Here is a 26,628-nt window from a genome sequence, read left to right as displayed (position 1 = left end):
GTGATCATCTCACAGAATGTATTTATTAACAAAGGATCTACTTACAATTCCAATAAACTAAGATATTGATTTCTCTTCACTACCACTCAACCTAATTAATGTGCTCTTCCCTCAATCATCTCCAGAGTCATAGGAATATACAGATACTAAGGCTCTTAACCATTTCCCCCTGCCTTCACCACTGTAGTTACCTACCTCCCAGTGTTAGCTTTATCATCATCCTCTTCCTCATTATCAGAAGCCAGGAAAGGGACTGCAGCCAAATCTTCATCCTCAGCACGTATGCGTCCCAGTATGCTGAGGCCATGTATTTTGCAATCAATGCCAGAGCTTCTGCACTGCTTGATTGCAATCTCAATATATCTGTGGTACTAAGAAGAAAAATACTCTATTGACATCTTCTGGGTTCTGTGCAACTTCATAAAACATGGGAAAGAATTAGAACTTTTGCTTGACTTTGTCACTTCAAGAAAATGAATCTGTCACTTTAAACGCCTGTTACAGCTCTAAATAATTCATGCTTTATCATTAGCATATGGCCTCATTCATATGAGAAACTTCACTCCCAATCTCATAGAATTCATTATGCATTTCTCCTTGTCGTTGCTAGAAAAGATCAGAACTGCTATCCAAAATTATCCCCAAAATTTAAGTTTATTGGAACATCTTACTGTTTCACAGGTGTACTGATTTACACAAAATCCCCTAAAATATCTAAGTCTATTATAGCATTACTTTATGATTATGGTAAAACTTTTTAGAATAATTACCTTTACTAACTTGTCAGAAATACTGGTAAGTCAAGAGGAAAAATAAAACACCAGGCTTTAATGATCACCACAATGCTTTTTATCCATCTCTTGCAGCACAATATTTTTCTGTTGCACACAAGAGTAACTCACACATGAACTTCACTTACTTCAGTACAATCACTGAGTAGAGGCACTGTGGTGTCTGTAGGGTTTATATTGATTGTCTTTAGCTCTATAAGGTTATTTAAGGAATTTCCCCCTAGAAAACAAAACACAGAATGAAAAACATTTTAGAATATGGCATTTGTTTCACAACAGGCACTGTGCAGGTTAAACAGAATACTACATTAACAAAAAAAAAAAACAGATAAGTACCTGCTGTTGGGTGCAAAGAAAAATTTTTTTTTTTACTTCTTAGAGAACATACACATACCTGAAACTACAACTAAGGAGGGCATGTAGCTGCTATCTGCAGGGTCCACTATCATCTTTAGTCTGTGAACAAGAACATCTGGAAAAATCTCCAAGCGAATCCAGTGCTAGTGGAAACAGAGAATTTTGGTTTTAGATAGTACTGTTATAACCGCCATATGATTAACAAGAATATGTATGCAATGGCTTTGAATAAAGAATGGAAAAATCTCTGAATGGTACCAAACAGCTGCAATATATGGCAACTGGCCATATGGAAATGACCTTGTCAACTTATTGTTTGTCCTACGTCCAATTACAAGAGAAACAGTTGCAGTAAATTTATTTCAGCCAAGACCAACACCACTGAGAACACAAAAAGCACAGTACCACTGGAGGTTAAGTAATGGGACATAATGTAAGTATTAGGCTACAGTCTGTAGAAAACCTGAGTAAGAGTACTTGGGGATATTCTCAGCATGGCCATCAATAGAGCATCAAAACACACTGCACAGATGCCCAGCTGCAAATCCTGGTGCCTAGGCTGGTCACAAAGCACTGGTACAGGCCAGTGCAACTGGTAAACCATAAACAAAACAACAGTGCCTTTTATAAATTATCTGGATGCAGGAGTCAAATGTACATTAAGCAACTCTGCCAATTACACTAAACCAGGAGAAGCTGTTGAGCCCCTCCAAGGCAGAGAAGTCTTGACAGATTAGATGGCTGAATAATCACCACTTGTATGAAATTTAACCAGGGCAAGCGTGGCATTTGCCATCTGAGAAGGGTAATCCTGCTTATACTTACAAACTGGGGGATGAGGGGCTGGAGAGCAGCCCCACAGAAAGAGAGCTGGAGGTTCTAGTGCATGAACAGTTGCACATGGGTCACCAGTGTGCACTCACAGTACAGAAAGGCAACTGCATCCTGGGCTGCATCAAAAGATCAGTGACCAGCACATCAAAAGAAGGGATTCTGCTCCTCTACTCTGCTCCTGTGAGACCCCACCTGGAGCACTGCATCCAGCTCTGGGGTCCTCAGTAAAAAAAACCCCTCATGGCAGAAGAGGGCCAGAAAAGCAATCAGAGAGATGGACCACTTCTCCAACAAAGACAGGCTGAGAGAGCTGGCCTTGTTCAGCCTGGAGAAGGGAAGGCTTTGGGGAGATCCTTTTAAGCATGAAGTACACCAGAATAAAGCATTTAGGGTTAAAAGTTACCTTTCCTTGTGAACCAGAAGACTGCCAGCACTGCTCACTGCCATCAATAAGACGGGAAGCCTGATTCACAGAGGATGAGACATTCAAATTCTTGACTATCCTCGACCAATCATCCAGTAACATTCCCCGCTGGCTGCTGTGCCGTCTCTTCAGCTGCTTTCCAGAACGCCCACTGAACACAGGAGACTGACCTGCGTGGTTAAGTGACACATCAAGCATGCACCTCTCAAAGAAAATTCCTTCTTTGGAACCCATAAGCAGGATGAAAGGAAATGTAACAAATCCAATGTTTTGAATATGCAGGCTTCATTTAGAAGACAGGTGCATATCACACTGGCATGGTGACACTACCCAGTATACAACACCCATACTTAAAGGGCATAGCTCCTTTTTTTAAAGGGGTTTCACCTTTACAAGCTCTTGACTAGACAGCTACTTGAAAATGTCCTTCCCTTTAAAATACAGATCAAAATTTATGATGATATGTAATTCAAAATACAGGCCCACAGCACACGAATTTTTTACTACAGCATATGAAAAACATGCAACTAAACCTCAACAAAAATCCCCTACCAAAGAACAGAAATTGAAAAGTTGGTACATTGGAAAATTCAAATCCTGTTCCAGAAGAAAGTGGTTTAGTGAGATGCAGATTTCCTCCCTGCAAAAACCTGACTTCCACTTCCCTTGACTATTTTGTAGCATCTAGAAATCTTGATTAAAACAATGTTGTAACTCCTCTGCCCTACACAGAGCAAGGGGAAGGATTACAGATTCACACCATTCTAGTGGCACAGCTGTATCAACTGAATTATTAAGGGAATTTCTCTCCTGCCCATTAGACAAACCACCATGCACATGCAATCCACGCTCACAATCTCTAGGGGGGAAATCAGGTTTATTCATTTTCCAAACCAATTACACTGATAATGTGTAAATACAAAGAAATTTAGTCCAGAAGTCAGCATCATCCTGCAAATACTACAGTAAGGTTAACTGTTAGATAGGTGGACAGAAAAGAAATACAAGGAAATGTCAGGTAAGTTTTGCATAACAACATAAACATATCAAAGCCCAAAATTTTTGGAGCTAAAATGGTTGCACCTGCTCTTGCCCTAGGACAAAAAAAGTCAGATTATGAGTCTTTTAAAAGGCTTCCATCTCCCACCACACTCCTCTGGAGCCTCCACATCAGAGGAAATGAGGCAACAGTCAACACACACTGATAGGAAAAACAGCTGAAGAGCAACAGAATAAGAGTAACAAAATAAGAAGGTATCTTAGATACTGCCAGCTGCCCCTGGCACCATGAGGATTCCATTTATCTACATTTAGGCTGACTGCAAAAGGCAGGAGGATTCAAAAATTACACATTTTACTCTTGGTGTAGGTAAATGCCTTTCTCACATGTAGAGTTACTGTCACAGACATTTTTAAAACTTCTTAACACTACAAAAAAGACTTAGGGGGTTAATGTTTTGTTGTAGTCCATCATATGCAATTGTAGCAGTGCTACGAATGTTTTATTGTCTAGGGGGTCATTCTGAACACTAATTTCATCCCATTAAGGAGCTGAAACTTAAAGCTTTTTTTTTTTTTCGAAACAACTTAAATGCATTTTAAATTAACCTAAGAAACACTTAGACTACAAAACTTACCTGGTTCATTTATTCTGCCAAAAGTATGTCGGGTGCTGTGCTTTCTGGTTTTAAAACAAGTTTCACAAAAGTCAAAATCATCACAGTTCCTGCATTTGAACCTAGGCCCATTGATAGGAAACATCTGACAGCCATCACACCTGATTTGACAAAAGAACAAATAATTATATATATATATGGTACAAGTTAATTGTTCAGATGAGACAAGGTGACAGAATCAAGACAGTAAGATAAAGGATAATCTCTATACACTAAGATAAAAGTAAATCATCACTTACGTGACTCCAGGATGAATGCTGGGGACCAATTCCATTTCTGACAACAAGCCAGTCCAATGCGACTGTTGAGGAAAATCTACAATAACATCTTTCCCATTGGCACTAAATGCTGTGACAAAAACATGGAGAAAATACAAGGTGTTGCAAATTTCTATAAAATAAAGCTAAAAGTGCTTAGAGTAGTTAGTATTCCACTTTAATTCCTCCATTCTGATTTATATTTTTTAGAAACAGTTCCCAAACAAGCACGTACTTCTAAGCACAAACAGAATATGACCAAAATCTGTACCCCTTCAAAGAACCTGTGTTCCACAGATTACTTCAATAGTATCCCTTACAGCCTGACACCAGCACATCCCACTTCCTCCTCACTTCTTTATGAAACTTTCAAGTTACAATTACTTCTTAAACCAAAATCATCTGTGGCTCATCCAAAGTATGAAAGAATTACACTAGGAAGCTGCTTAAAGACTTTTACTGTGTGCAAATGAAGCACCTCAAAAGCAGATGGACACGCTAACAAAATGGGCTGCCACAGAGTACGTGTCTATGAGTTCACCACAGACTTCAAATGTATTCTATATTCTCTATCATCATACAACACTCCACAAAAATCTGTGACTTTTAAGTGTGTCTAGAAGAAAGTCTGCAAGGTTTTGAGTTGATTACCTCCCCAGCCCCATCTGGAGTACACATTACCTTTGACGATGCCCACACTTCGGTGAGTAACTGATCCCCATTTGTATTTGGGTGTGGTGACAGAGCTTTTCACACGCACTTTGTCACCGATCTTGATATGAGAGGCAGAACTCTGTGGTGGGAATCCTAGCAGATGCAAGAATAAATGTACAGTCAGTGGGGTTCCCCCCTCCAAAAACACATCTCCCTTAGTCTACCACTCAATTTTTTAGTTAAAAAAGCAGTCAGAAGTGAACTTACCTAAAAGCTCAACATGGATATATCTGACCCAGTAAGTACCACCCTTTTGTTGCCAATCACACTGCACGTTCAGGTCATGCAATCCATCTCGATCCAATTTAATAACTTTGCCTACATCTCCTTCACAAACCTCCTCATAGGTTCTGCAGCACCTAACCATCATCCCCACCTAGGGAAAAAGGGAGAATAGAATGCAATAGCTCTGTCAAGGCTTTAGTACCAACAGAAAAGCAGTTTCTGTATTGCTCTGATCATCATACTGACCTGAACATTCTCCCTAACATAGACAGCATAGTCATCATTGCTTAAGAAATCAGCTCGTTTCTTATAGGTCTGGCTCTCTGTTACAACAGCACCACTTGACTGGAAAAAAAGTCCAAAATTAATATGAAAAAATTACAAAATTCATGTTCAGTTCAGATAAAGTTATTGGCAAAGACTGAAGATAAACCAACAAAAATAAACCCAAGCAATATCCCAGCTGCATGCCAAAATGGGAAAAAACTTCAACATAGCCAACTGTCCTGGCTTACAATACAAGATACATATTCTATTACCATCTGAGAAGGGTGATCATCCTTATCTCTGTGGGAAATGTCTTCTGTTGATGGGCCATAACTGAGAAGGGTGATTATCCTTATCTCTGTGGGAAGTATCTTCTGTTAATGGGCCATTGAGTCCTACTGTGTAACTGGTAAGATTACATCATCCCATTGGGAGATGCTCCAGCCAGGAGGACGAGCCAAGCCTTTCCTACCTAGATAAAAACTGAGGTTTAGAACGCCAAAGGCAGCCTTTTCTACTGGATTCCAGAGGAAAAAACAGGCTTTTTCCATATCATCGCTGGACCCTTTGGAGGAAAACTGCACCAGTACCCTGACTGACAGGGTATCAGGTTGTATTCTGACTCTGTCAGTGGTTTTATTTTTATTATCGCATGTATTTTGTTTTTCCTTTTTTTTCTCTTCCCTATTAAAAATTGTATTACTGACTTGAAGTCTCACTGGTTTTGCTTTTCAAACCAGTACACCAACTCACTAGAAGGATAACATATATGATCTACTTGATTTTACATTAAATTTAGTTTCCAAAGTTACTTATCAAGAAACATAGATGCAAATTTTCAAGATGTTTGAAAGAACCTGCAAGTTACTTTTATGACACCTGATTGCCAAGGAAAATCAGAACACACAGGATTTGTCACTACTTTAATTAGCCTTGAAGATACACATTCACATTCCACTTCTTAGGACATTTGTTGGGAGAGGAATAACATTAAAATAAAAAAAGTGGTGAAGGGTAAACTCTAACCTAAAGCTTACTAACTTTTCTTTAAGACAGTACAATGAGACAAAGTACTTCTTAAAAAAAACAAGCTAAAATTTTGTAGTTATTAAAAATTATTCCTTTCAAGATTTGATTATCTTATATTTTATTAAGAGAACTACTGCATCCCAGCTATAAGGGGAATTTTCAGAAAACTTTGGTCTGTTCTGCATATTAAATGTTGTTTTTTTCATTAAAGGCATATACAGCAGATTTTCACTGCAATACTGATAAAGATACCTGTTGGAGTCTGCAAATCGAGTGTCTCTCTGAATTCTTCAGAGAGAAATCAGAGTGCAGGAACTGAATTAAAACCTTTGGATGGACTGAAGTATACTAAGCCACTCACACAAAGCAGAGGTGTAAGTTTAAGTTCTAGAATAAGAAAGCAAGTAAGTAAGGGTCATTTTTAAGTGCTTTAGAGAATAAAGGCCTCAGATGCCAGTGCAGAAGCACGAGTTCTAGTGAAGGTTGAAAAACATAGTCCTAGATACTAGTGTTTCAATAGAGGCTCCAGGAACATAGCTTTAGACATAATAAAACTATAGTAATAATATTTCTTACACTTTTTAGATAGAACAGGATAGCCCATATGCGTAGTTTATATGTAACCTGGCGTGCTAAGAAACTGGAATTCTAATAGGTTAAGAAGAAATTATTCAAGTTCATGTCTTTAGCTTTTTAAGTAACTTGTATATAAGAATCTATGCATTGGGGAGAGCTTGGCTTTGCTTTTATTCCTGCTCTCTCACTTTTCTTCTCTCCTCACTGCCATCATCATCGTCCGAAGAAGACAGGAACTGCTGCAGCAACATCAGCCCTGGACCAGGACCTTAAGCGGAGCAGCTTCTACTTCTAATTGGGACTTCACTTTTATTTGGGACTCTACATCAAAAAGACTTTAGCATGGACTTTCATGCTTTTGACTCTTTGCCTTTTGAGACTGAGCTGCCTTTGCAACAAACAACTTTATAGCAACTAATAGCAGCTCGGCTCTTTAAAGAAAACAATCACAACCCAACAGATACCAAAAGCTGTCAAGTTAATTTCCTTCAAAATATAATGCATTAATTTTAATTACAAAATCCCACATGTGCAAGAAAAGTCAACTTAAGTCCTTCAAGGATAAACAGAAATATGAAACCCATTTAATTTTACTGACAAGTCCTTTTTTTGAAACAGTTCTGAAAGTCAACAGAAGATTAATATAAATATAAAACATTAAAGCTATCACACTCAATAGGCACTGTAACAGTAATTTTATCATCAGTAAGTAGAAAAAGTTTTTATAAGGAAAAGGCTAAGTTATTTAATAGACTATCTTGCCATTTAGTCACTAGTTCTGAAGTCCTTCCTTGTAGGTAACATAGGTTTGTTTTTCAGACCAAGATAAAGGAGAACTCCTTTATCAATTTTACACTATAACATCAACTACTTTTGAAGAAACTAAGAGCATCTACCAGGGATACTTGAAGCTCCCACCAGTGAAACATCTACCCGTATTCTACTTTCACCTGTGCTAACTCACAAAGTATTTATGGATTATTCTCACTTGTTTTATGTCATGTCTTAGAAACACAAGGCAAACATGAGCCTTGTTACTGTTTTGAAAGCTTGGGACAGAAGGTTGTCCTTGTACTCTCGCCATTTTCCCAAAAAGGGAAGAATTACAAAATTTGCAGCTACTTAGAATAACTTAGGTTTACCAAGTTAATACTCACAACAGGACAAGCAGCTTCAGCTTCTTCCACTTCTTCTGCTATTTCCTCATCTGAATATTCATCAGAGATAGTATCAGCATCAGAAAGATCCGTAATTTGAACATCAGGGTGATCCAACAACCAGCCAACTAAGGCTTCCACTCCTAACACAGAAAACAAAACTCAGTTTATCTCCAAGGGATTCTCTGACATTTCTAAGATTGTATCCAAAAAAGAGGATAACAACCGCTCCCACAAAAGTACTTTTAATCAGCTTGCAACTGATTCTCCTTCAGCTTCTCTCTTCTTCTCATTCTAATATTACTAATTTTACTAAAAAAAATACCTGGTAATCCAGAAGCACTTCCAGAGGTTCCCGACAGAGATTTTAGTGCAAATTCTATGTTTTTCCTAGGAAATCCCATTTCCATAAGTTGAACTACAATGGGGAGGGGTGGAATTGGAGACTGCTTGCGTTTCTTCACTTTTGTGGGTCGGATATGTTGCACTGTAATGGGTGTTGTAGCTTCACTAGAGCTGCAGTCTTCAAACAGTGGAGTTGAAGGATGTGTAGACTCTACAGCCAGATACTGGCACACTGCCAAAGCAGCAGCCTACAGGAGAACAAATCAATCAGTCCAAGTAAAACAAGAATATTTAGTACATTTGTGTGTGTGAACGTGCATGCCTTCAATTAAACACCATTTGTCCAAAAGGGTTCAGTGTCACTTCATTTTTAAAGTTATAGTTTAATAGGCTTCAACTGGAACGTGAATTATCAAGAGTTATTTCTTGGGTTACTTAGCAGAAAACAAAGACTGTACCTCAAGCTCCTGTTTGTCAAATATGGCTTTCACAGGTGATGGTTGCGTAGCAGCTGACAAAAGTTGCTGCAAAAGGATCATGGGAGGCTGAGGTCCTTCAGGAGACATATCTCCAATGTCAGGAGAGGCAGCTGCTCCATCCTCTAAAAGAAAAACATTATTTTAACCAAAGCCATGTAACAAAGTCAATCAGGAAACTTATTCTAGGGCTTATTGCTATTTTTCACATATTTCTTCTCCAGAGATAGAATGCAGTTAAGATTAAGCCATATGTACCATAATCTCCGTACAAAAAAAAGCACAAAATTTGTAGATAAACAATATAGTTATTAAAATACAGCTAAGACATGTCTAACAGAAACTACTCAGTGGACAAGGAATTTGCAACTTGTGTCTTTTGAGTCCACCTTTTTTGCAATAAGTCTAGTAATAGGAGGCACTTCCAGGATAAACCACTTCATGCAGACTACCAAGAATTTTAGTGATTCCAAAACCACGGTGGTATGCTTTCTGTATTTCCTTCAAAATATAACACACTAATTATTGGGGTTATTTTCCCCATAACGTACCTCTCGGGAAGAGCTCCCTTTAGGTATTCCTTCTCCCTTCAGAACAGGATACATGTACTGAACCAACTTACTCACAATTCTGCACCTTTCATATTTTATTTTCTATTCCTGCTGGCATAAACATTCATGTTTCCTAAATCTTTACTGTTACTATCACACAAAAATGTTCCTTCCTCATTAAACAATAATAAACCAGTTAACAGTCATCAACATATGTTGTTCTGGTTTAAAAGAAAAGTGCTTTTTTTTCCCTTTAAAAATGATGGTAAGAGTGAAACCATGCTCCGTTCTTAAAAAAAAAAACAAAAAAAACAAAAAAACAAAAACCTGTAGATTCTGTTGACCTAAAATCTGGCAATTAACAAAAAGCCCCACAGAAATATCCATATAAGACAAATATATTATTCTATTTAAAGATATTGCATGCTTCACAAATACCCAAAGAACTAGTACATATTCTAAAGACATTGATAGCTATCCTGAAAGCTGACACAGTTATTGTATTTATTCTTATATGCAGAAGAAATAATTTGAATTATTAGAACTACAACTCCTTTAACTCCTTTAATACCATGTTTAAGAAATTGTTTTTCTATACTTGTTTCACTGGAAACTGCAAGACATTTCAAGTAAAATCAATAGCCAATTTTAACTTTTGAAGCAGGAAAATAAAACCACTGCAAAAAGTATTAAGTATTTTAAAGTTATTAAAAACACTTATTAACTATAGAAAACCTATAAATTTAGCTAACTCCAGTATTTCAAGCTTCAAACACTTGACATTCTTAGTTTTCAAAACCGAAGTTACTTTTTTAACATAGGAGCTTAAACATACATGAATTTTAATTTTTAATCTTTAGACAGCAAACTGAATTTCTACCATCCAACAGCCACTAGCAAGGGCTATGGTCACATGCTCCAAGGACCATCTGAACAACGATCAGCACAGTCAGGTAGCATTTCAGAATACCTGCAGGATTTAATGCACACTCCTGAACAGCTGGCTGAGATAAGATCTGCCTCAGCGTATCCTGGTGAGAAAGCAGAGCTCGTCCTGCTTTTAGGATGTACAGCTTTAACTGCTGGCACCGCAGCAGATCCAGATCAACTTGACCTATCAGAAATATTAAGCAGCCATTAGTGCTAGAAATCTCTTGTATTAGAGAAGAAAGATTACCATTCATATAACCTCAGCCCAAACAACATTTTACATCTTAACTCACTGTGTATTTTTGCTCACATGAGTCAGTTTAAGCAGCACATGGATAAAAAGTCTGCACACATTGTCTATCTCATGGTATTAAAAATACTGCCTTCCTACTTGTCACACCCTGGACAAACATACAGCTGATTTGTAACACAGAAAGAGCAGCTAAGATGTTATTGCATCCAGTATTTTAAACAAGTCAGTAGGGTAAGGGCCCCAAACCTCCCAAACCTTATTACATCTTCCCATCAAAGACATTTCACTTACAGTGAGCAATTCACCATCTAGCTAAACATGTCTAGGCAAGTTTTGGCTAAACTGTCTATTATCCAGGGTTCAATAAGAAAACAGGTAAGGTTACAGGAAACCCTTTTCCTTATCTGTGTTTGCTGATACTAGTATTTTTTCTCAGAGTATTCATCTGTTTCTAAAGAAGCCAAACAGCAAAAAGCACTCAACTGTACCTGAAAGACCTTGATTGGGAGACTTCATTCTTTGCTTTTCTATTTTACTTCCAGCCAGATTTACCAGTTGAGCCCAAATGGATAGCATAGGTTCAGTGAAAGGCAAGTTGTTCACATTAAAAGCCACAACTGGAAGCTAGACAGTGGGGGAGGAACCAGACAAAAAATACTAACAAAAAATACAGGCAAGCATTTTCCTAAAATCTCAAAAAGTCATTACAAAGTTTCAATAGTTATTAACTGCAGAAGAGAAAAAGTAGCATTTGTCTTACTGCTTTTGACCAGGAACAACTAGAGAGGATTTCTATTCCCAACACAGCTCCTAAGCCTGTATTTGTACCACACAATTGCAGGTCTTCTTGGTGAAAAAGCAGAACAGAGTCAGAACAAGAAATAACTCAAGACTCTGAAGCAGACCACGCATTTGGCCTGCTCCTTCACTAAAGCTGTATCAACCAAATCAAGATTCAATTCCAAATACCCAAGACTTTCTACATTAGTTAGCCAATCAAGTTAAACAGAAAGCTCCTTTCATCTAAGAGCTATAAACCACATTACAGTAACTTGGGATTTTACTTCAAGTCAAACAATTTCAGCTTAAATCCCTCTTCCTTTCACCTCCCCAGCAAATGAGGATGGGATTTAAAGGTCCTACAGAAGTTTGCAGGAGAACCATGTTACATGTACATTCAGAACACTGTGTGTGTCAAATGTCAGTGTATTTATCCAATGAAGAACAAACATTTTCTTTGGTCCATATTAGAGCTTTAAACCTTCCGAACATGAAAGCCTTAATAAAACAAACTTACTGGTTTCAGCTGATTCAGGGGGCACACTCTACATGTTCGCATGTCGTAGAACTGCACAGTGATTCTCCCCTTCGGGGTGATGCGTGTCACCGTGCCTTCTCCAAATTCATCATGAACTACTTGTCCACCCAGTCTCAAGCGACTGTCTATGCCACCAATTACAGCCAAGACTGCCATCAGAGCTCCCACCTCTGGATTCTCAGTGTCAGGGAAGTAGTCATCCAACACAGCCTAACAAACAACAGTAAAATTTAACTGTAGGGAGAAAACATACCCTTCCATCTGCTTTAAAATACAAAGTTAATCACAGATACTGCAACTTAAAAATTACAACACAAATATATATAAAAATAGAAAAATGGTTTCAATATTAAGCTTAATATTGTTTACAAAGATTTAGTATTTATAGTTTCAAAACAAATATTGCTATAAAAATGAGCTTATTTTAAAACGTGGAAACTACCCCTTCTGACTGTTTTCCTGCAAAGATGTGGGTGATGGAGGTTAGCTGAGAGTTGATGTACTTGTTTATGAGTCCATTCCACTGGCTGAGCGAATGCAGCGTCCTCAGTAGTGCCACTATCTCTTCTGCTAAAGTACTACTATGAGTAGCAGTTAAAGAAGCTTGGGGCCTGGCCTTTCTCCTCCTCAGAGTAGATTCTGGAAAGACAGCATAGCAAAAAAAAAAAAAAAAAAACAGGGGCACAACAGTTATCAGTTTAATGCACACATTCCCCATACATAAAAACAAGCCACCAAGGGAAAATACCTCTGAGTAGTGGGATATCTGAAGAGCAAGTACTAAGCAGGCTCCCTAAAAATCCAAACAGTTTTTCCACAAGAAATTTCATGTCGCTTGACCTTTCATTTTTATCCCAGGATGGAAGTACTGCTTTCAATAAATGTACAGCAAGGATCTAAAAAGAGAACAAAATTAGTGTTATTCTAGTCCGCATCACCAAATACTAAAACTCTCAAACATAGTAAGTACAGAATGACATTTTTAAAGTCTGCTTTCCTTTGCAGTTCTTCCTACAATGCTGATTTCTTTCCATCTGTGAAAATTACAAAGCTACTGATCTTGAGTTTGCTAAGGGATATTTTAAAGTAAGTGGACGCAGTTCAGAGACAGTAACAACTCTACTGGCACATTACTTCAGTGAAGCAATCTCTTCAATACTTATGACATGAGACATACAGGCACAATGAGAAACAAAAGCAAATAGGAAAAATAACAATACAGAATGGGGAAATTTGTTCAGATTGAAGACTCAGAAATTAGTATTAAGACGTATTTCAGAATGGAAGTTTCCAAGTGTTCTGCAAAGAAGCTATAATAGTTGAAATTCATGAGATATAAATCTGAATGGCAACAGCAGCCACAGTGACACTCAAAAGTAGCCACTATAAAACAGGGCCTCCAACACTGTCCAGAAGGAACACACTGGCATCTCTGAACCCAGACACTCCATGCAGGACTGACAAGGAACAGGGGAAGGTACAGCACTGCAGTGTCAAAGAGCAGAGAGGGTTGCATATTTTGGGTTTTGGCTCAAACTTCAGGTTTTGAGCTTCCTCATCTTCTACCCAGAAGACCAATACAAGTGACTACCAGCAAAGAGAACTCTCCTCTTGCAATCTTCTGCCAATAACATGTCTTCATAGAACTTCAAGGTCTCATCTTTTCACTGTCCTTAAGTTAGGTGCTGGTACATAAGGAATGGTCATTTCTACTGAGTATTCCTTCAACAGCACAGATGACTCTACCGTACTAAGTCCTGGATGATGATAGAAGTCTCAATATAGTAAAAGTGCTGGCAAGAATTTACTGGAAGATCACCCAAAAATTACCAGGCCTTTATGACACAAGGCTTTAGTTAACAAATGCTGATGGCTTATGAAGGATAAGAATGATCATTTGATCCCCAAGCCTTAAAATTTGGCAGAGTTATTCCATAATAAATTTTCTTTTCAGTCTCACAAAAATGTCACTAACAAGATGCTAAGGAACAGCAAAAGAGAAAAAAAATTAAAAGAAAAGAAGAAATGAGAAAAGGGGAAGATGACATGGGAAATACAATACCAAAGTAAGATGCAAAGATGTAGTTTCTTAAGAGAGACTAATTTAAATAGTATGAACAGTTTCCAATGGAAGGAGGGACAGCAGACAACACATAATTTGGTAACTTTAAAGGAAATATAACTTCTTCCTAACCATACTGTTACTCTTTCATTTATTCAACTCAGAGGAAACATTATATGGGAGTTTCTGAAGCACAATTTTGGAACACTATTTTGACCTTTCTTTCAATAGAACAAGGGACTCCACAGTATCCTGAAGGCTCAAAATTCAAGAGATGGAAATTAAAAACAGTAATTCCTAAATATAAAGAAAATGTTATTTTTTTCCCAAGAAGCTAATAACTGATTTATGGACATCTCCCCGCTGTTTTGTAAGATACACCTTTCTTTTTAAGACAATTAAAGTCTACTCCTTTTATTGCCTATTGAATTAATTGGGAAACACACACATTACCTGTCTCTGTAGTGAAGCAGCAGTGAAAGATTCGTGCCCCTCAACAATTTTCATTAGCAAAGTTATCCACTGAGAGGTACTAAGAGTGCTGCACATCTGAGGCATGAGTGCTATGCTTCGAATGAATCCCAACGTGCACCAACTCCTGTGCTGTTCTTTATAAACTAATTTATTTGGCAAGGAAGCTAAAAACAAAAAGACATATATACATGTAACAGTTGACTTTTTCACCAGCTATGTAGTTCTCTATATGCTACGTGGGGCTTTTTTGGACAAATCAGAACACCAAGTTATTTCACTGTCTTTACATGAATATTAATTTCAATTTTAGAGCCTGTAATTAATTTTACAGAATATACCTTTAAAACAATTCTCATCATTACACTGTTTCCTCATTTCAAAGTAGTTAACAGCATTAGCTCTGAAATTACAAAAAAGCTACAAAAAGGAGTATGACACACACAGCTGCCAAACACAAAAAGGTTGCTAATAAATTGATTGTCTAAGTCAACAACTCATATCTCATTCATTTCTTTTGCTTTTACTGTTTATATTCTAGGAATGCACAGCATCACTTATACTGCCTTTAAAAATTAGGATTTTAAAAGCTCTGAAGATGCATTTTCCAGCCTTTGGCCTGAAAAAGATTAAAAACTAGTAAGAAAAGGTTTACAAACTTATAAGACAACAAAGCACAAAACAGAAGCACAGAGCTCAATCAGACTGCTGCTATGTAATGTACCTGATTTATCTATTGTTCCACTCTCCACGAGCATACGGAGAAGACCACACAAAGTCCGAGTAGCATCACTTTGCATGACCTCAGCATGGACACCAGCAGAGAGACACAGTGTCTGCAACAGGTTCACAGTACTTGTAAGCATCATGGAAGTAGGGTGGAGATTCCTTTCAACTTGTTCTCCTTCTGAAGGGAGACACAAAAGACAAAGGAATACATTAATACTGAGTTACTTTATTTCACGAATGTTCTCAAACAAACATTATGTGAATGATTTGTCATAAATATTTTCTGAGATGATCTGACATGAAGAAGATTGCTTACTGTCAACTCCAAGAGCAAAATATAAACCAGGCATTTTGTGTATATATTTTCAAATTTTTCTCTAGCAGTGCCCAGCTGAAAGGAACTCAAAAGAACAGGGAAACACTCTGACTAAATGTATTATTAGGCCATATAAAAATCCCACTTCAGAGTTTTATTAATATATGGTAAAACATATACCTCCAGGTATCCATAACTGAAACTACTTCAACTGAATAATACTACTTTCTCTGACACATGAACATGCAACAAATGTGACACCATCTTGTCTATCTTCCTTTCTCACAGTGAAGTTATATTAAGATTCTGTTCAGAAGTGTACACCTATTAAATGAATCTTCTTTGATGAAGTACTTGCTCCTGTGAAAAAACTGTTTTATATTACAAGATACCAATTTCAAAATTCAACTGAAACTATGCCTCCACTTTTATAATTTTATCTTTTTTTACCAGAATCATCCTCAGTGTCTGAATCGTCTGTTGTGGGCTGCGTTGCAGGTGGTGGCTCAGCTAGTTTGAGATCATATTTTCCCTCCTTTCCCATTCTGTAAGAATTTGTACTTCCAGTGTCCCACTGCACTCTAATCCAGCCATCTTCTCCCAGTTCTCCAATCACACGACCCAAACCTGGTGTGGGTCCATCCTGACAGAAGAAAGAGGTTCAAGTTACTCAATCAACAACACTAATTCTTACCCAAAGCTCATAAAATAACAATGCAATTGTTCCTTTTTGCTGCTAACCTAATGATTAGGCAGTAAACATTCAACGGGATTTCAAAAACCAAGCATGAATTAGAAAGCATTTCACAATTTTCAAAATGATCACCCCAGTAAGCTGCACATTTAGGCAGTAATGATTGGATCTCTTTTACTATGTCTTACATAAGTAGAAGTTATGTCCTACATAGTATACTATTATAGCAAATAAGCTATTCAATTTCCTATTAAATGATAAATTAGCAGAGTCTCACTAAAACATAATTTTAAACATCTCCAGAAATGACGTTAAACAAATAATGAAAATATTTTAATTCTCCAAGGCTTTTGTGGTAAATGGTCAGAATTGCACAGCATTGCTGTAGGACTGTGAAAGACTGCTAAAGCTGGTTGTGAAAAACAGGCTGTGCCTCTTGCTAATCTTGCACCTGGCTCCAGCAAGGCCTGTCACGAGTGACACAGAGCTCTCGTGCACCAATGTTGTTTCAGTGAGGACAGAAGGGCAGCTGGGTTCAACCAACAACCACACTCCCTTTACCATGAAAAACAAGCCTTGTTATAAATACAGTTTGTTCAGGAGATAAGGATGCACACAAACACCTTCTGATGAAGGTCAGAGACCCCCTAATGCTGCCTCAGCAGATGGAGGAGGACCAAAGTGCTCATTCTACCTCTGGTCAACTGTGAATTCTGACAAAAGGTAACCTCATCAAGCCCTATTACTAACTTAGGCATCCCTCAGGATGCAGACAAAGGAAAACACTGGATGTGTGAAAATGCATGTATGGCCAAAGTCACCAAACCCCACCTATAACATGATTGTATCATCCCACTGGGACAGGCCAAAATTTACAGTATAAAAGTGTGGCTTCAGGGAAAAAAAGGGCTAGAGGAGGAAACCTGCCTGCTCAAGATCTGTTGACAGACTACTCTCTTCTTTTCCCAGAGAAAAGCCTTTATGTTGAGCTTTGCATCTCTAACAGCATTGGAGAACACCAGGAAATAGTAACTTACTTACACACAGACATACAGGGGTGTGTGTGTGTGTGTATATAGTGCTATTAGATCTCTTACTATATTTTCTGTCACAACACATACCACCACTCTGTAACTAGTGCACTTATCACCAGCAATCCTGAGCCTGCTTTTCTGGTGCTTCAATTAACCACACTATTTGTGAAACACATGGGATCATGCAAATCCTTACTGAATCCATCACATCCACAGAACTGCACTATTTGTGCTTCTGCGCTCATGCAAGCTCTCCTCCCAACTCAGCCAGACTTGCAATGTTAAACTGGGCTACAATCAGAAATTCAGCCCAGCTGCAACCAGCCCCTTTGATCTCTGAGGACCAGCTGGAATGCAAGGTTTATTTTCTCTTAAATTCCCTTATCCTTAGTTCAACATTTTTGGAATGTAAAACGCCCTTAAGTCTGATTGACCAGGAACTTCAGACAGTCCACTGAACAGAGACTTTAGATAATAATACACCCAAAACCTGTATGAAAAAAAGTTGTACCTGATCACCCCATTTCCAGTCTACCCCTCTCACCACTCTGGTACCAATTTTCATCATGGCTGCCAGCTCTGGTCCAGAAACAGGGAGCTGAACAGGTGTAGTTTCCTTTCTTGATTCTTCTAGGACTGTAGCAGAAGCCCCATGAGAAGAGGCAGTCATATCTTCTTCAATATTATCAGAACTGGGTCCTAACAAGGAAAAAACATGAAAGAGATTAAATCCAGCTACATGTGTATGTAAGTATCTTTGTCACACGTAAACTTACAGGCACATAAACTTTGCAATATTAAAGCAGTAACAAACAGGAAGTATGACTTGCAGGTAAGTCAAATGACCTTTTAGAAAACTGGGTATAATTGCTTTGAGTGCACAGGAATTGAAATATCTAATTTTGAAGGAAAAAACAAGTGACAAATAAGACATTAATAATGATGACACAATTGGCTCAATGGTTCTATAAACAGAATTTTTGTTTTTAAACTTTCAGTGTACACTCCAGTTAAACACAAGTTACAGGAACAAATGTTTGCTATTATCTAAGACAAAAAAAAAAAAAAGAGAAAAAACATGGCATTTTGAATCATAGCAAAACACACCAGAGAATTTCTGTAACAGAACAAAGAAAGATTCAAGCTTAAATATGCAGACTGGGAACATTTTTCATATGTAGAATAAATGAAATGGAGAGTAGAGTGCAGGCAGTTTTTACTACTTCAAATTTAAATCTCCCATTTTTAATTTATTTCCAACAGCTCCATCAAAACTACACATTAACTGAAATTTTAACGAAGGATGGTCAAAGCAAACACTTTATTAAAAAAGAAAGACTGAATAAAGGCTGCAATTAAATTAACCTCTTTCTCAATCATGCTTACAGATGTGTTTTTTGTACCAGGGTAAAGGAAAATAGCATTAAGCACTATCTTCAAGAAGCAAAGTGATTCTGTAATCTGAGTACACCAACAGGTAAAAAATACAGGAGACTTGTAAAATAAATGCTTTCTTCCAAGTAAGAAGGAAGGAAGAATTGTACCTATCAGCCGCAGCATGGTTTGTGTCAAGGCCAGCATGCCAGAATTGAGGAGGAGGCTCAAGGTATTTGCACCATGCTGCAGTGTCAACATGTTCAGCATGACCAGCAGAAAACGGGCTTGTGGAATAGTTCCAAGACTTGGTCCTGCTGGATTCTCATTAGTAATTGTTTGAAGAGGAACAGGCTGCAGACCTAGTTCAAACATAGTATAAATAACAAAGTCAACTGACATTTGAGAGCTACAGTAGAATAGGTTATAGATTTGTTTGATTGATGGTTTAAAATAATTTTTATTCCCTGCTTGGCTTTGAGAACTTACAAGCAGAAGTTCCAAGAAACTGATTATAATTACTACTTTAACACTAAGATGTTACGAGTAATCAATCACCTGTTGCTGGGAAATCAGCAACATACACAAACATTGAAAAGTGAGTTAACACAAGGTCAGAGTGGGGAGGTTGGAACAACACACAGGAACAAAGTCAAAGTAATTCCCAACACAAATCAAGGGAACTGATTTCAACATCCTAATTATTGGGAACTTAAAAAAAAAAAAAAAGGCAATAATATTAATGTGAAACAGTTTTCCCTGCAGAAAACAGCAACAAGGTAAGATTCACCTAGTTCTTTAAACTTTGCATTAGCATCTAGCAAGATGTTCCGGACATTCTGAATAGCCCACGCGTACAACTTCCCAAAAGTTACTTCCAGCAGCATTCTGTTGAATGGTGGGATCAGATCAACATCCTTCAGACAGTCAGTAAGAGGCTCCCTTCAAAGTAAAACAACAACAAAAATAAGTATTGTTTTCTTCTTAACCAACTGTGGAAGCAAAAGCAACAAGAAATTTTACCCTATATTGGCTCCTTCTGGAATAAGCCTCTGCCATCCACAAAACATAGCATACTGCACAGATGGGAGCAAAAAATTTTTAGCTGACAATTTCAGAATAGTGTCTATTCCCTCCAGACGAACTTCTGCTCTTTCCAACTGTCCAAGAGAAAAAAACAAATTGTCATACTTATATAAACTGTTAATAATTGTCATAGCTATGTAAGTGGCACATTTTTGTTCATGTTACCTGTTTCAATAGACATTTTCTCATTTTTTCTACATCCACCGGCTCCTCTTTAAGGGCAAATTCAACAATGGTGTTAAGGAGGGCAGACTGTGGATACAAGCCTTGAACATTTTGCTTCAGCCATTTGTATTTGTGGACACCTGTAACTGTACTCAAAATTGGCTGCCACTTATCCTGCAAAACAAGAAGGTAGAATGTTAAAACGTTTTAAACTATAAAATTACTGAAAACCTAAGTTATTTCATGCAAAACAATTTCCAGATTTAAAATACTGGGGCGGTCAGGGGAGGAAATGAAAACTTCCTCTAAGTCAGGAAAGAGCTTATTATTTTAACTCATTATCTTTTTTACTATTGCTACATAAAATTTCAAATGTGTTAATGTTCAAAAAAAGAGGAAGTAATCCATCACAACTTCATATTTTGAAATTAAACTTTATCTAAGATTATCATTAATTTTACAATTAGAGACGGTATCTTTACAAAAACTCAATACATAGAACAACCTTATTTTTAAAAATCATTCCAGGCTTCACTGAAACAACATGTCATACTTAATTATACATCCCAAACACCATTATTAAAGTCAAGTTATGGCCATCATGCTTTCACTCATTCTTTTTTCTCTTGTTATTTTTATTGACAAGGTTGATTCAAAATCTGATATCCTACCTTGGGAGATTTGATTGGTATAGGCTTTTTATCTATAGGTACAGGACTGTGAGGTACCACGCAAGATTCTTCTAAATCACTCTCTTCATTTCCTACTTTGGATTCTTCTACATCAGCAGATTCAGATTTTTTTGGCACTATAAAACGAGAGTATTATTTTTTCATGCAGTCTGATTAGATTTTACAGCATCACATTTTCAGGTTTGCATGAGAACTTAAGCACACACAATGTTTAAGATCTATCCGTAATAAAATGTAAATGTAGTCTTGGTTAACTCTGTATCCAACTATTACCAAATTAACTCTGGTATTACCTGCAATATGCTTTTATCTTTAAAGACAAACTCGAAAAGCCGTTTGGTGTCTGTTCACAACATTAATTTGTTTCCAGTTAAATCGCTGTTTGACTACACTTTAATAAAACATGATTTCTAAAAATGTCACTTCCAGTAGAATGTTACTGCAACCAGTTCAGAGAGTCTGACATTGAAGGATCATTTTTAATACACTGGAGCATGAAGAAACACATCTCAACTAAACTTGACACTTTTGCTTGCCAGTTCTTGCTGTAGGATCTAACATGCAACCACTGGGTTAGAAAACTTCATGAAAAAGCAGCAGAAACCAAATAGCTTTGATGCTTTACCTGAGAGTCTCACAGCAGCAAACCTTGAAATAAAATGGATTTCCACTGTTTCAAGGAGAATACAACATTAATTCTGCCTTACCTCTTTTTTTCCTTTTTTCTCTAATGATTTTCTGGGCAACCCTTCGCCATCGAGGTAAGGAACTAAGAAGTTTAAATTTGGACATTATAGAGAGATCATTGCAAACTGCAGGACGCAGCTCATTGAATAAGAATCTCAAACGCTCAATGACGGGAGCACAAACTTCCTTGTAAGAACGCCCTTGTTCCTGATGTGTCTACAAAAGACAGTGAAAGATTAAATTGCTGTACAATACACAATTAAATTAACAATATATGCCTTTTAAATAAAACACTTCTAATGAAAATTATTCTGAACTTCAGCAGCAAAGAGGCTTACCTTAATCAGTGAGCATTTTGCTTGGTAGACAACACGACACACATCCACTACAGATTTTGGTAAGGTTTTGTGCTTCACCTGGTCAACTCCAAGGGTACCAGGATGAACAAGAGACAGCGCTACATGACCTTAATGGGAAAAGACAATGTTTGAACATGCATTTCCAAAAACATCTGAAGCAGAGTTTGAACTAGTCAAAACAAATACAGCACAAGCCTACCCACCCAAATCTTCATGCTTCAGAAGACAACACAGTAGCAGACGTCCTACTTCTTCCACAGGATGCTCAGGAGGGAATGTGATCGGTGTTGTTAAGTGACACTGTTTGCAGTATCTCTCTATTTGACACAAGAAGTCCTAAGAAAACACAACAGCCTCTGTTCAACTTCAGTTCTAAAATATAATGGAAGGACTCAAAATAGCACAGGCAGCATTTAAATAACACTGAATAACCTCCACAATCTGAACTAACATTGCTGAGATACAATATGCAGTGTGGGCAATTTAACACACAGCAACTGCAATCCAATACTATAAATACCCTACATCCCTTCTCCTGTATGAAGAGAGAAATGTATGACTCAAGGAATAAAGCTACTACTGCTTTGATCTCTTCATGAGCTAGTCAGGTCACCTAACACAATTTTCCACTGTCTTCTGATAAATCATAATTCATCATCATCACTATTCCAAAGACTTATCTAGGTTGGTTTTTTTTCATTAAGGAGTTGAACTCAGAGGGTGAGAAAATCTGAATGTATTACAGAAGACAGTGACAATGTAAATCACGGGATTTTTCATAATATCGACAATTTCAGTCATGTGAAACCTGAGCCTCAAGGCCCAAAGGCATTTTAAGACAAAGGCATATGTGAATCTAAAACATAAAATACATTTGCATCCTGACAAAAAAACTCCATCTCAGTTCAACTGGAGGTAAGCAGGATCTCTCAATGCTGCTGAAACCTGGCATGAAAAGTAATGCATTACTAATTTTTTTGTAAGAATATTCAAATTTTTTAGTTCTCTCACTCAAAAATTCTGAAGAAATAACATACTGTTATGCTATTAAGTGAAATATACACATTTTATCCATTAGCAGTACTCAACCATTCCTTTCACAGAAAGTAATTCTGAAATAACTTTTTTAATTGTTTTGCTATAACCTCTGGGGAATTTTCACCACCAACAACCACCCTTCAGAAACAGTGTGCACAGAAACACTGAGGGCTTACCTTCACAGTGTGATCCTGAATATTATTATCTGCAATAGCTTGGAGAAAGGGTTGTGAATGGTCACTCAAAGTTAATCGGTGTGTATATAGTTTTGATTTATGTGGGGTAGTGTTACCAGGTGAGCTGCAATGGTCTTCATCTTTTTCCTCATTGTAACTGTAATGAATCTGACTAGTTTGCAAGCCTCCAGAAAAGATCGATGATTTCAACCATTCTAAAATAAAGAAAACATGAGTGAATATTCTGATCAAAGGTGAAGCTATCAAGACTCACTTTCCTCTAATAAAATGCATTCACAGGCTTCAACAACACTTAGCAATTTCCTCATTTGCTGAAACTTCTTCACAGGAAAGAAAAAGAGTTCTGTAACCAAGAAAGAACTAACAGGGCAGCCATCATCCGTTTAAGAGATATAGGGCCTTAGCAATTTTTTTTGCCATTAGTCTTGAATTATACCTTCTATTCACCAAACCAAGACACCCAATAAGAAAATAACAAACACCCCATGACCCAGGCACTCTTAACTGACAACAAATTGGTGAGATAGGAGACTGTGTAGCATCATTTTCTATTTTATGTTGCATACTATGAAATTCTGAATTCAACTGCTCAAAATTACCTAATCCTTATTTAAATCTTGCTAAATTACTGGGATCTTGATGAGCGTGGCCGTTAACATTAAGAATAAAGAACTCCTACAGAGGATATCAAGTCTAAACAAGTGCTAAATTTTCAGTTAACCTATTTGTCCTTTGTCATTTTGTTGCATGTTTTGACAAATATTTATCACTTCTTAAAGCTCAAAATGACATCCTGCTTACTAGCACATTCAATTTCCAGAGGAGAAAGTGGCGTGCTCATTGCCAGGTAGGAAGCATGCAGTCCAAGGAGAAGACCCAAATTCCGTTCTGTGTCTATCAGAGGTGATGACAAAGTGCTGAGATCTGGCGTTGTAATCACTTCCTGGTCAGGCTGCACAAAAGAAATAGCAATTGCAAGCTAGAACTGAGCCCCAACAAGAAATCTGACAGCAACACAATGCTTGGCTTCAGTAAGCATTTACCCATTGTAACATTTTTACCTCTATGTATTGGCCAACACAGAAGGCGTGCATTGATTCCCGTGTGTCCTCAAACTGCAAAGCAGCCTCCAAAGCAACAACTGGGTCCTCACCAGCAAATTGAGCTAATGAAGAAATGAAGTAGTAAATACACAATATCTACAAATCTGTTAATTTCACCTGGTTTTGAAACAAAAGTAATTTGTGTCTTTAAGTCAGATGAAAATTCTTACCAAGTATGCTACTGCCAGTTAAAGACTGGGTTTGGAAGTCCTTTATATCATACACTTTCCCTTCGATCACTGTCCAAAATCCTCCATCTTTGTTGTGGTTCTCTAGATCAGCCTTACGTATAAGTGTCACCTCCTCATTATTTCTGCAACTCTGGCCAGTAAAAAATGAACCTATCCATATAAAACAGAAAAGAGAATTTATCAACAGGAAATCATAAAGTAAGGGGTTTTTCGGGAACATTATTTTAATGGTTGCCTAATTCAATTATTCACATCTGTTCAAAAGCTGCTTATTTTTCTGTATGTTCCCAAGTAAAAGTAGCCATTATTATGCTCCTGTCTATACATTGTGCAATTAAATTGTCTGAATACTGTATACTTTTATGCACTAATCTTTAATGTCACCTAGCATTGCCCAGCTATATGGCTGTTTTGTGTGGAGGTGGGGCAGAACGATCAGTTTTTTGCTAAGTCACTGCTCAAATCAGTTCTTCCACTGAATTACTTTGGTTTTATTACTCACTTGCCTGCAAGGAATCTATTGCATATTTAATTTCAGCTGAAATTCAGATATTGTAATATAAAAGAAGGCTCTCTTTTGACCACAGATACAGCTCATATTACTAAGTGCCCTGAGAAAATAAAATTTGTTATTTCAAAGCTTTCACATTACTCATCCTTTGTATTACAGAGAGAATTAGTAAGAAAATGCCTAGATGTACTACTCAGGTTTTCACTGCAACTCAAAATGCAGAATTATGTGAACTACTTCTCAAAAAACTGCATCTGTACTCTGCTTAATGCTTCCTCTATATGTAACTTCCTTAAGAACGTACTGACAAGAAATAAATACTGCCTCATGACTGCCACATAATTTGGTTAAGAAAACTTTGCACTGCGAAGTAAGCTTCCCTTTCTCAGACTAGTCCATGAACAGCCACCATTTTCATACAGCTACTTTATGAAAGCAGTCCAGATACTGCTAAGTTCATACCCATTATTCCTGGCCATGCTAAATCCTCATTGTCATCCCTTTCCTTTCCAGGGGCTAAGTGGTTAAATCTGTCTAGATGTTCCAGCAGACCAGCCAACAGAGGGATAGCACCAGCTTCCTGCATTAATCCAGCGTTTTTACTGAGGAGTAGCACTATAGAAACCACCAGTTCTGGAAGAAGAATGCCTAAACCAAAAAACAAACGCAGAAGATATGGACAATGAGTTCAAGTTCTACATTTATTGCATTGCAGAAGTAAATCACCATTAATATATTCCGCCTTCAACTAGTGTTGAGTACAAATCTCTAGCCTTCCTCACTGGATTTTCCCTCCTCTCCCATTAACCAAAAAATTAAACTGACTCCTTCTTAGCCATTTAGAACTTTCAAGGAAGTCTTAAAATTCCATGGAAGGGGAAGAAAATAGGACAATGAGCAAAAACCTACCTGTTAAATCTCCATCCACAACACAAGATACTTCTGCAAAATGCCTATGACTAGTACAAGCAATGCTGGTTGCCACAGGAAGTATATCACCAATGTGTGTGCACAGAAGAGCAGTGTATTTCTTCAGTAAAGAACCAACACCTAAGAGGTCAGGACCTGTATAAAAATAAAGGAAGAGCACAGAAAATCACCACATAGTCATATCTGAGAAACAGATTTCAAAAGATGACAAACTCTCCTGAAATTATGCCACTCATTACTAGCACTAATTTAAAAAATCACATCTTTTAAAATATTTTTTAAAAGTTTATTATGTCAATCCTATTACCTAACCAAAAAAAAGACTTCACTTACAGAAAACAATGGAAATAAACAGAAATAAATAAAGTTCAGGCAGCACCTAGGCTGATAAATGAGACAAAAAGATAAACTAAAATAAGAAACTGCTATCCTGTAAAATCTATTACAGAAATACTTGGGGAGAGGTCAGAGGTAATTTGCTTTTTTTTAAAAAAAAAAAAATAAATCACAGCTTACTGTAAGTATTAGGGACCTGGCCGACACAATCTGCTGGGTAAAGTTTGCTAACAAGTAGACGCTGAAAACGGAGCAACAGGTCCAGAGAAGCAGATCTCTCCTTGCTATAAATTTCTTGGTCCATGCAGGAAGAAATGCGACGAGCAACATCTTTTAGTTTGGCTATGGTCTGCGAAGCAATGTTCCTAAGTGGTATAAAAGTATCACTTAAGGGGAGCTCCGAGTAAAGAAAGCCCACAGTCCATGGGTTAAAGCTTTTGCTACAATTTTACATAAATACATAAGAAACCTCT

At 37.4% G+C, this 26,628-nt stretch overlaps 1 protein-coding gene across 3 annotated transcripts in view; it reads right to left on the bottom strand.

Moving 5' to 3' along the window:
- The window catches only part of HERC2 (HECT and RLD domain containing E3 ubiquitin protein ligase 2), a 104,775-nt gene that overhangs the window by 36,562 nt on the left and 41,585 nt on the right, over positions 1-26,628 (bottom strand). For all 3 annotated transcript variants that reach the window (XM_062487855.1, XM_062487856.1, XM_062487857.1), the window contains 36 exons: positions 26,336-26,520; positions 25,799-25,954; positions 25,352-25,537; positions 24,358-24,528; positions 24,146-24,249; positions 23,886-24,036; positions 23,064-23,278; positions 22,053-22,185; positions 21,829-21,956; positions 21,511-21,706; positions 20,783-20,919; positions 20,112-20,285; positions 19,884-20,020; positions 19,651-19,802; positions 19,031-19,222; positions 17,998-18,185; positions 16,209-16,401; positions 15,438-15,620; positions 14,696-14,880; positions 12,929-13,076; positions 12,623-12,819; positions 12,160-12,390; positions 11,351-11,486; positions 10,650-10,793; positions 9,111-9,253; positions 8,633-8,900; positions 8,308-8,450; positions 5,525-5,623; positions 5,261-5,429; positions 5,021-5,146; positions 4,322-4,430; positions 4,044-4,183; positions 2,386-2,576; positions 1,186-1,291; positions 920-1,011; positions 196-371 (listed from right to left, as the gene is read on the bottom strand). In XM_062487855.1, coding sequence (XP_062343839.1) covers positions 196-371; positions 920-1,011; positions 1,186-1,291; positions 2,386-2,576; positions 4,044-4,183; positions 4,322-4,430; positions 5,021-5,146; positions 5,261-5,429; positions 5,525-5,623; positions 8,308-8,450; positions 8,633-8,900; positions 9,111-9,253; positions 10,650-10,793; positions 11,351-11,486; positions 12,160-12,390; positions 12,623-12,819; positions 12,929-13,076; positions 14,696-14,880; positions 15,438-15,620; positions 16,209-16,401; positions 17,998-18,185; positions 19,031-19,222; positions 19,651-19,802; positions 19,884-20,020; positions 20,112-20,285; positions 20,783-20,919; positions 21,511-21,706; positions 21,829-21,956; positions 22,053-22,185; positions 23,064-23,278; positions 23,886-24,036; positions 24,146-24,249; positions 24,358-24,528; positions 25,352-25,537; positions 25,799-25,954; positions 26,336-26,520 — 5,784 coding nt within the window. The remainder of the gene's footprint in view (positions 1-195; positions 372-919; positions 1,012-1,185; positions 1,292-2,385; positions 2,577-4,043; positions 4,184-4,321; positions 4,431-5,020; positions 5,147-5,260; positions 5,430-5,524; positions 5,624-8,307; positions 8,451-8,632; positions 8,901-9,110; positions 9,254-10,649; positions 10,794-11,350; positions 11,487-12,159; positions 12,391-12,622; positions 12,820-12,928; positions 13,077-14,695; positions 14,881-15,437; positions 15,621-16,208; positions 16,402-17,997; positions 18,186-19,030; positions 19,223-19,650; positions 19,803-19,883; positions 20,021-20,111; positions 20,286-20,782; positions 20,920-21,510; positions 21,707-21,828; positions 21,957-22,052; positions 22,186-23,063; positions 23,279-23,885; positions 24,037-24,145; positions 24,250-24,357; positions 24,529-25,351; positions 25,538-25,798; positions 25,955-26,335; positions 26,521-26,628) is intronic.

This window comes from Cinclus cinclus, chromosome 2, assembly GCF_963662255.1.
Source record: "Cinclus cinclus chromosome 2, bCinCin1.1, whole genome shotgun sequence".
NCBI classification, from domain to species: domain Eukaryota; kingdom Metazoa; phylum Chordata; class Aves; order Passeriformes; family Cinclidae; genus Cinclus; species Cinclus cinclus.
The sequence above is the reverse complement of the archived record's forward strand: the minus strand, read 5'-3'. Positions and strand labels throughout refer to the sequence as shown.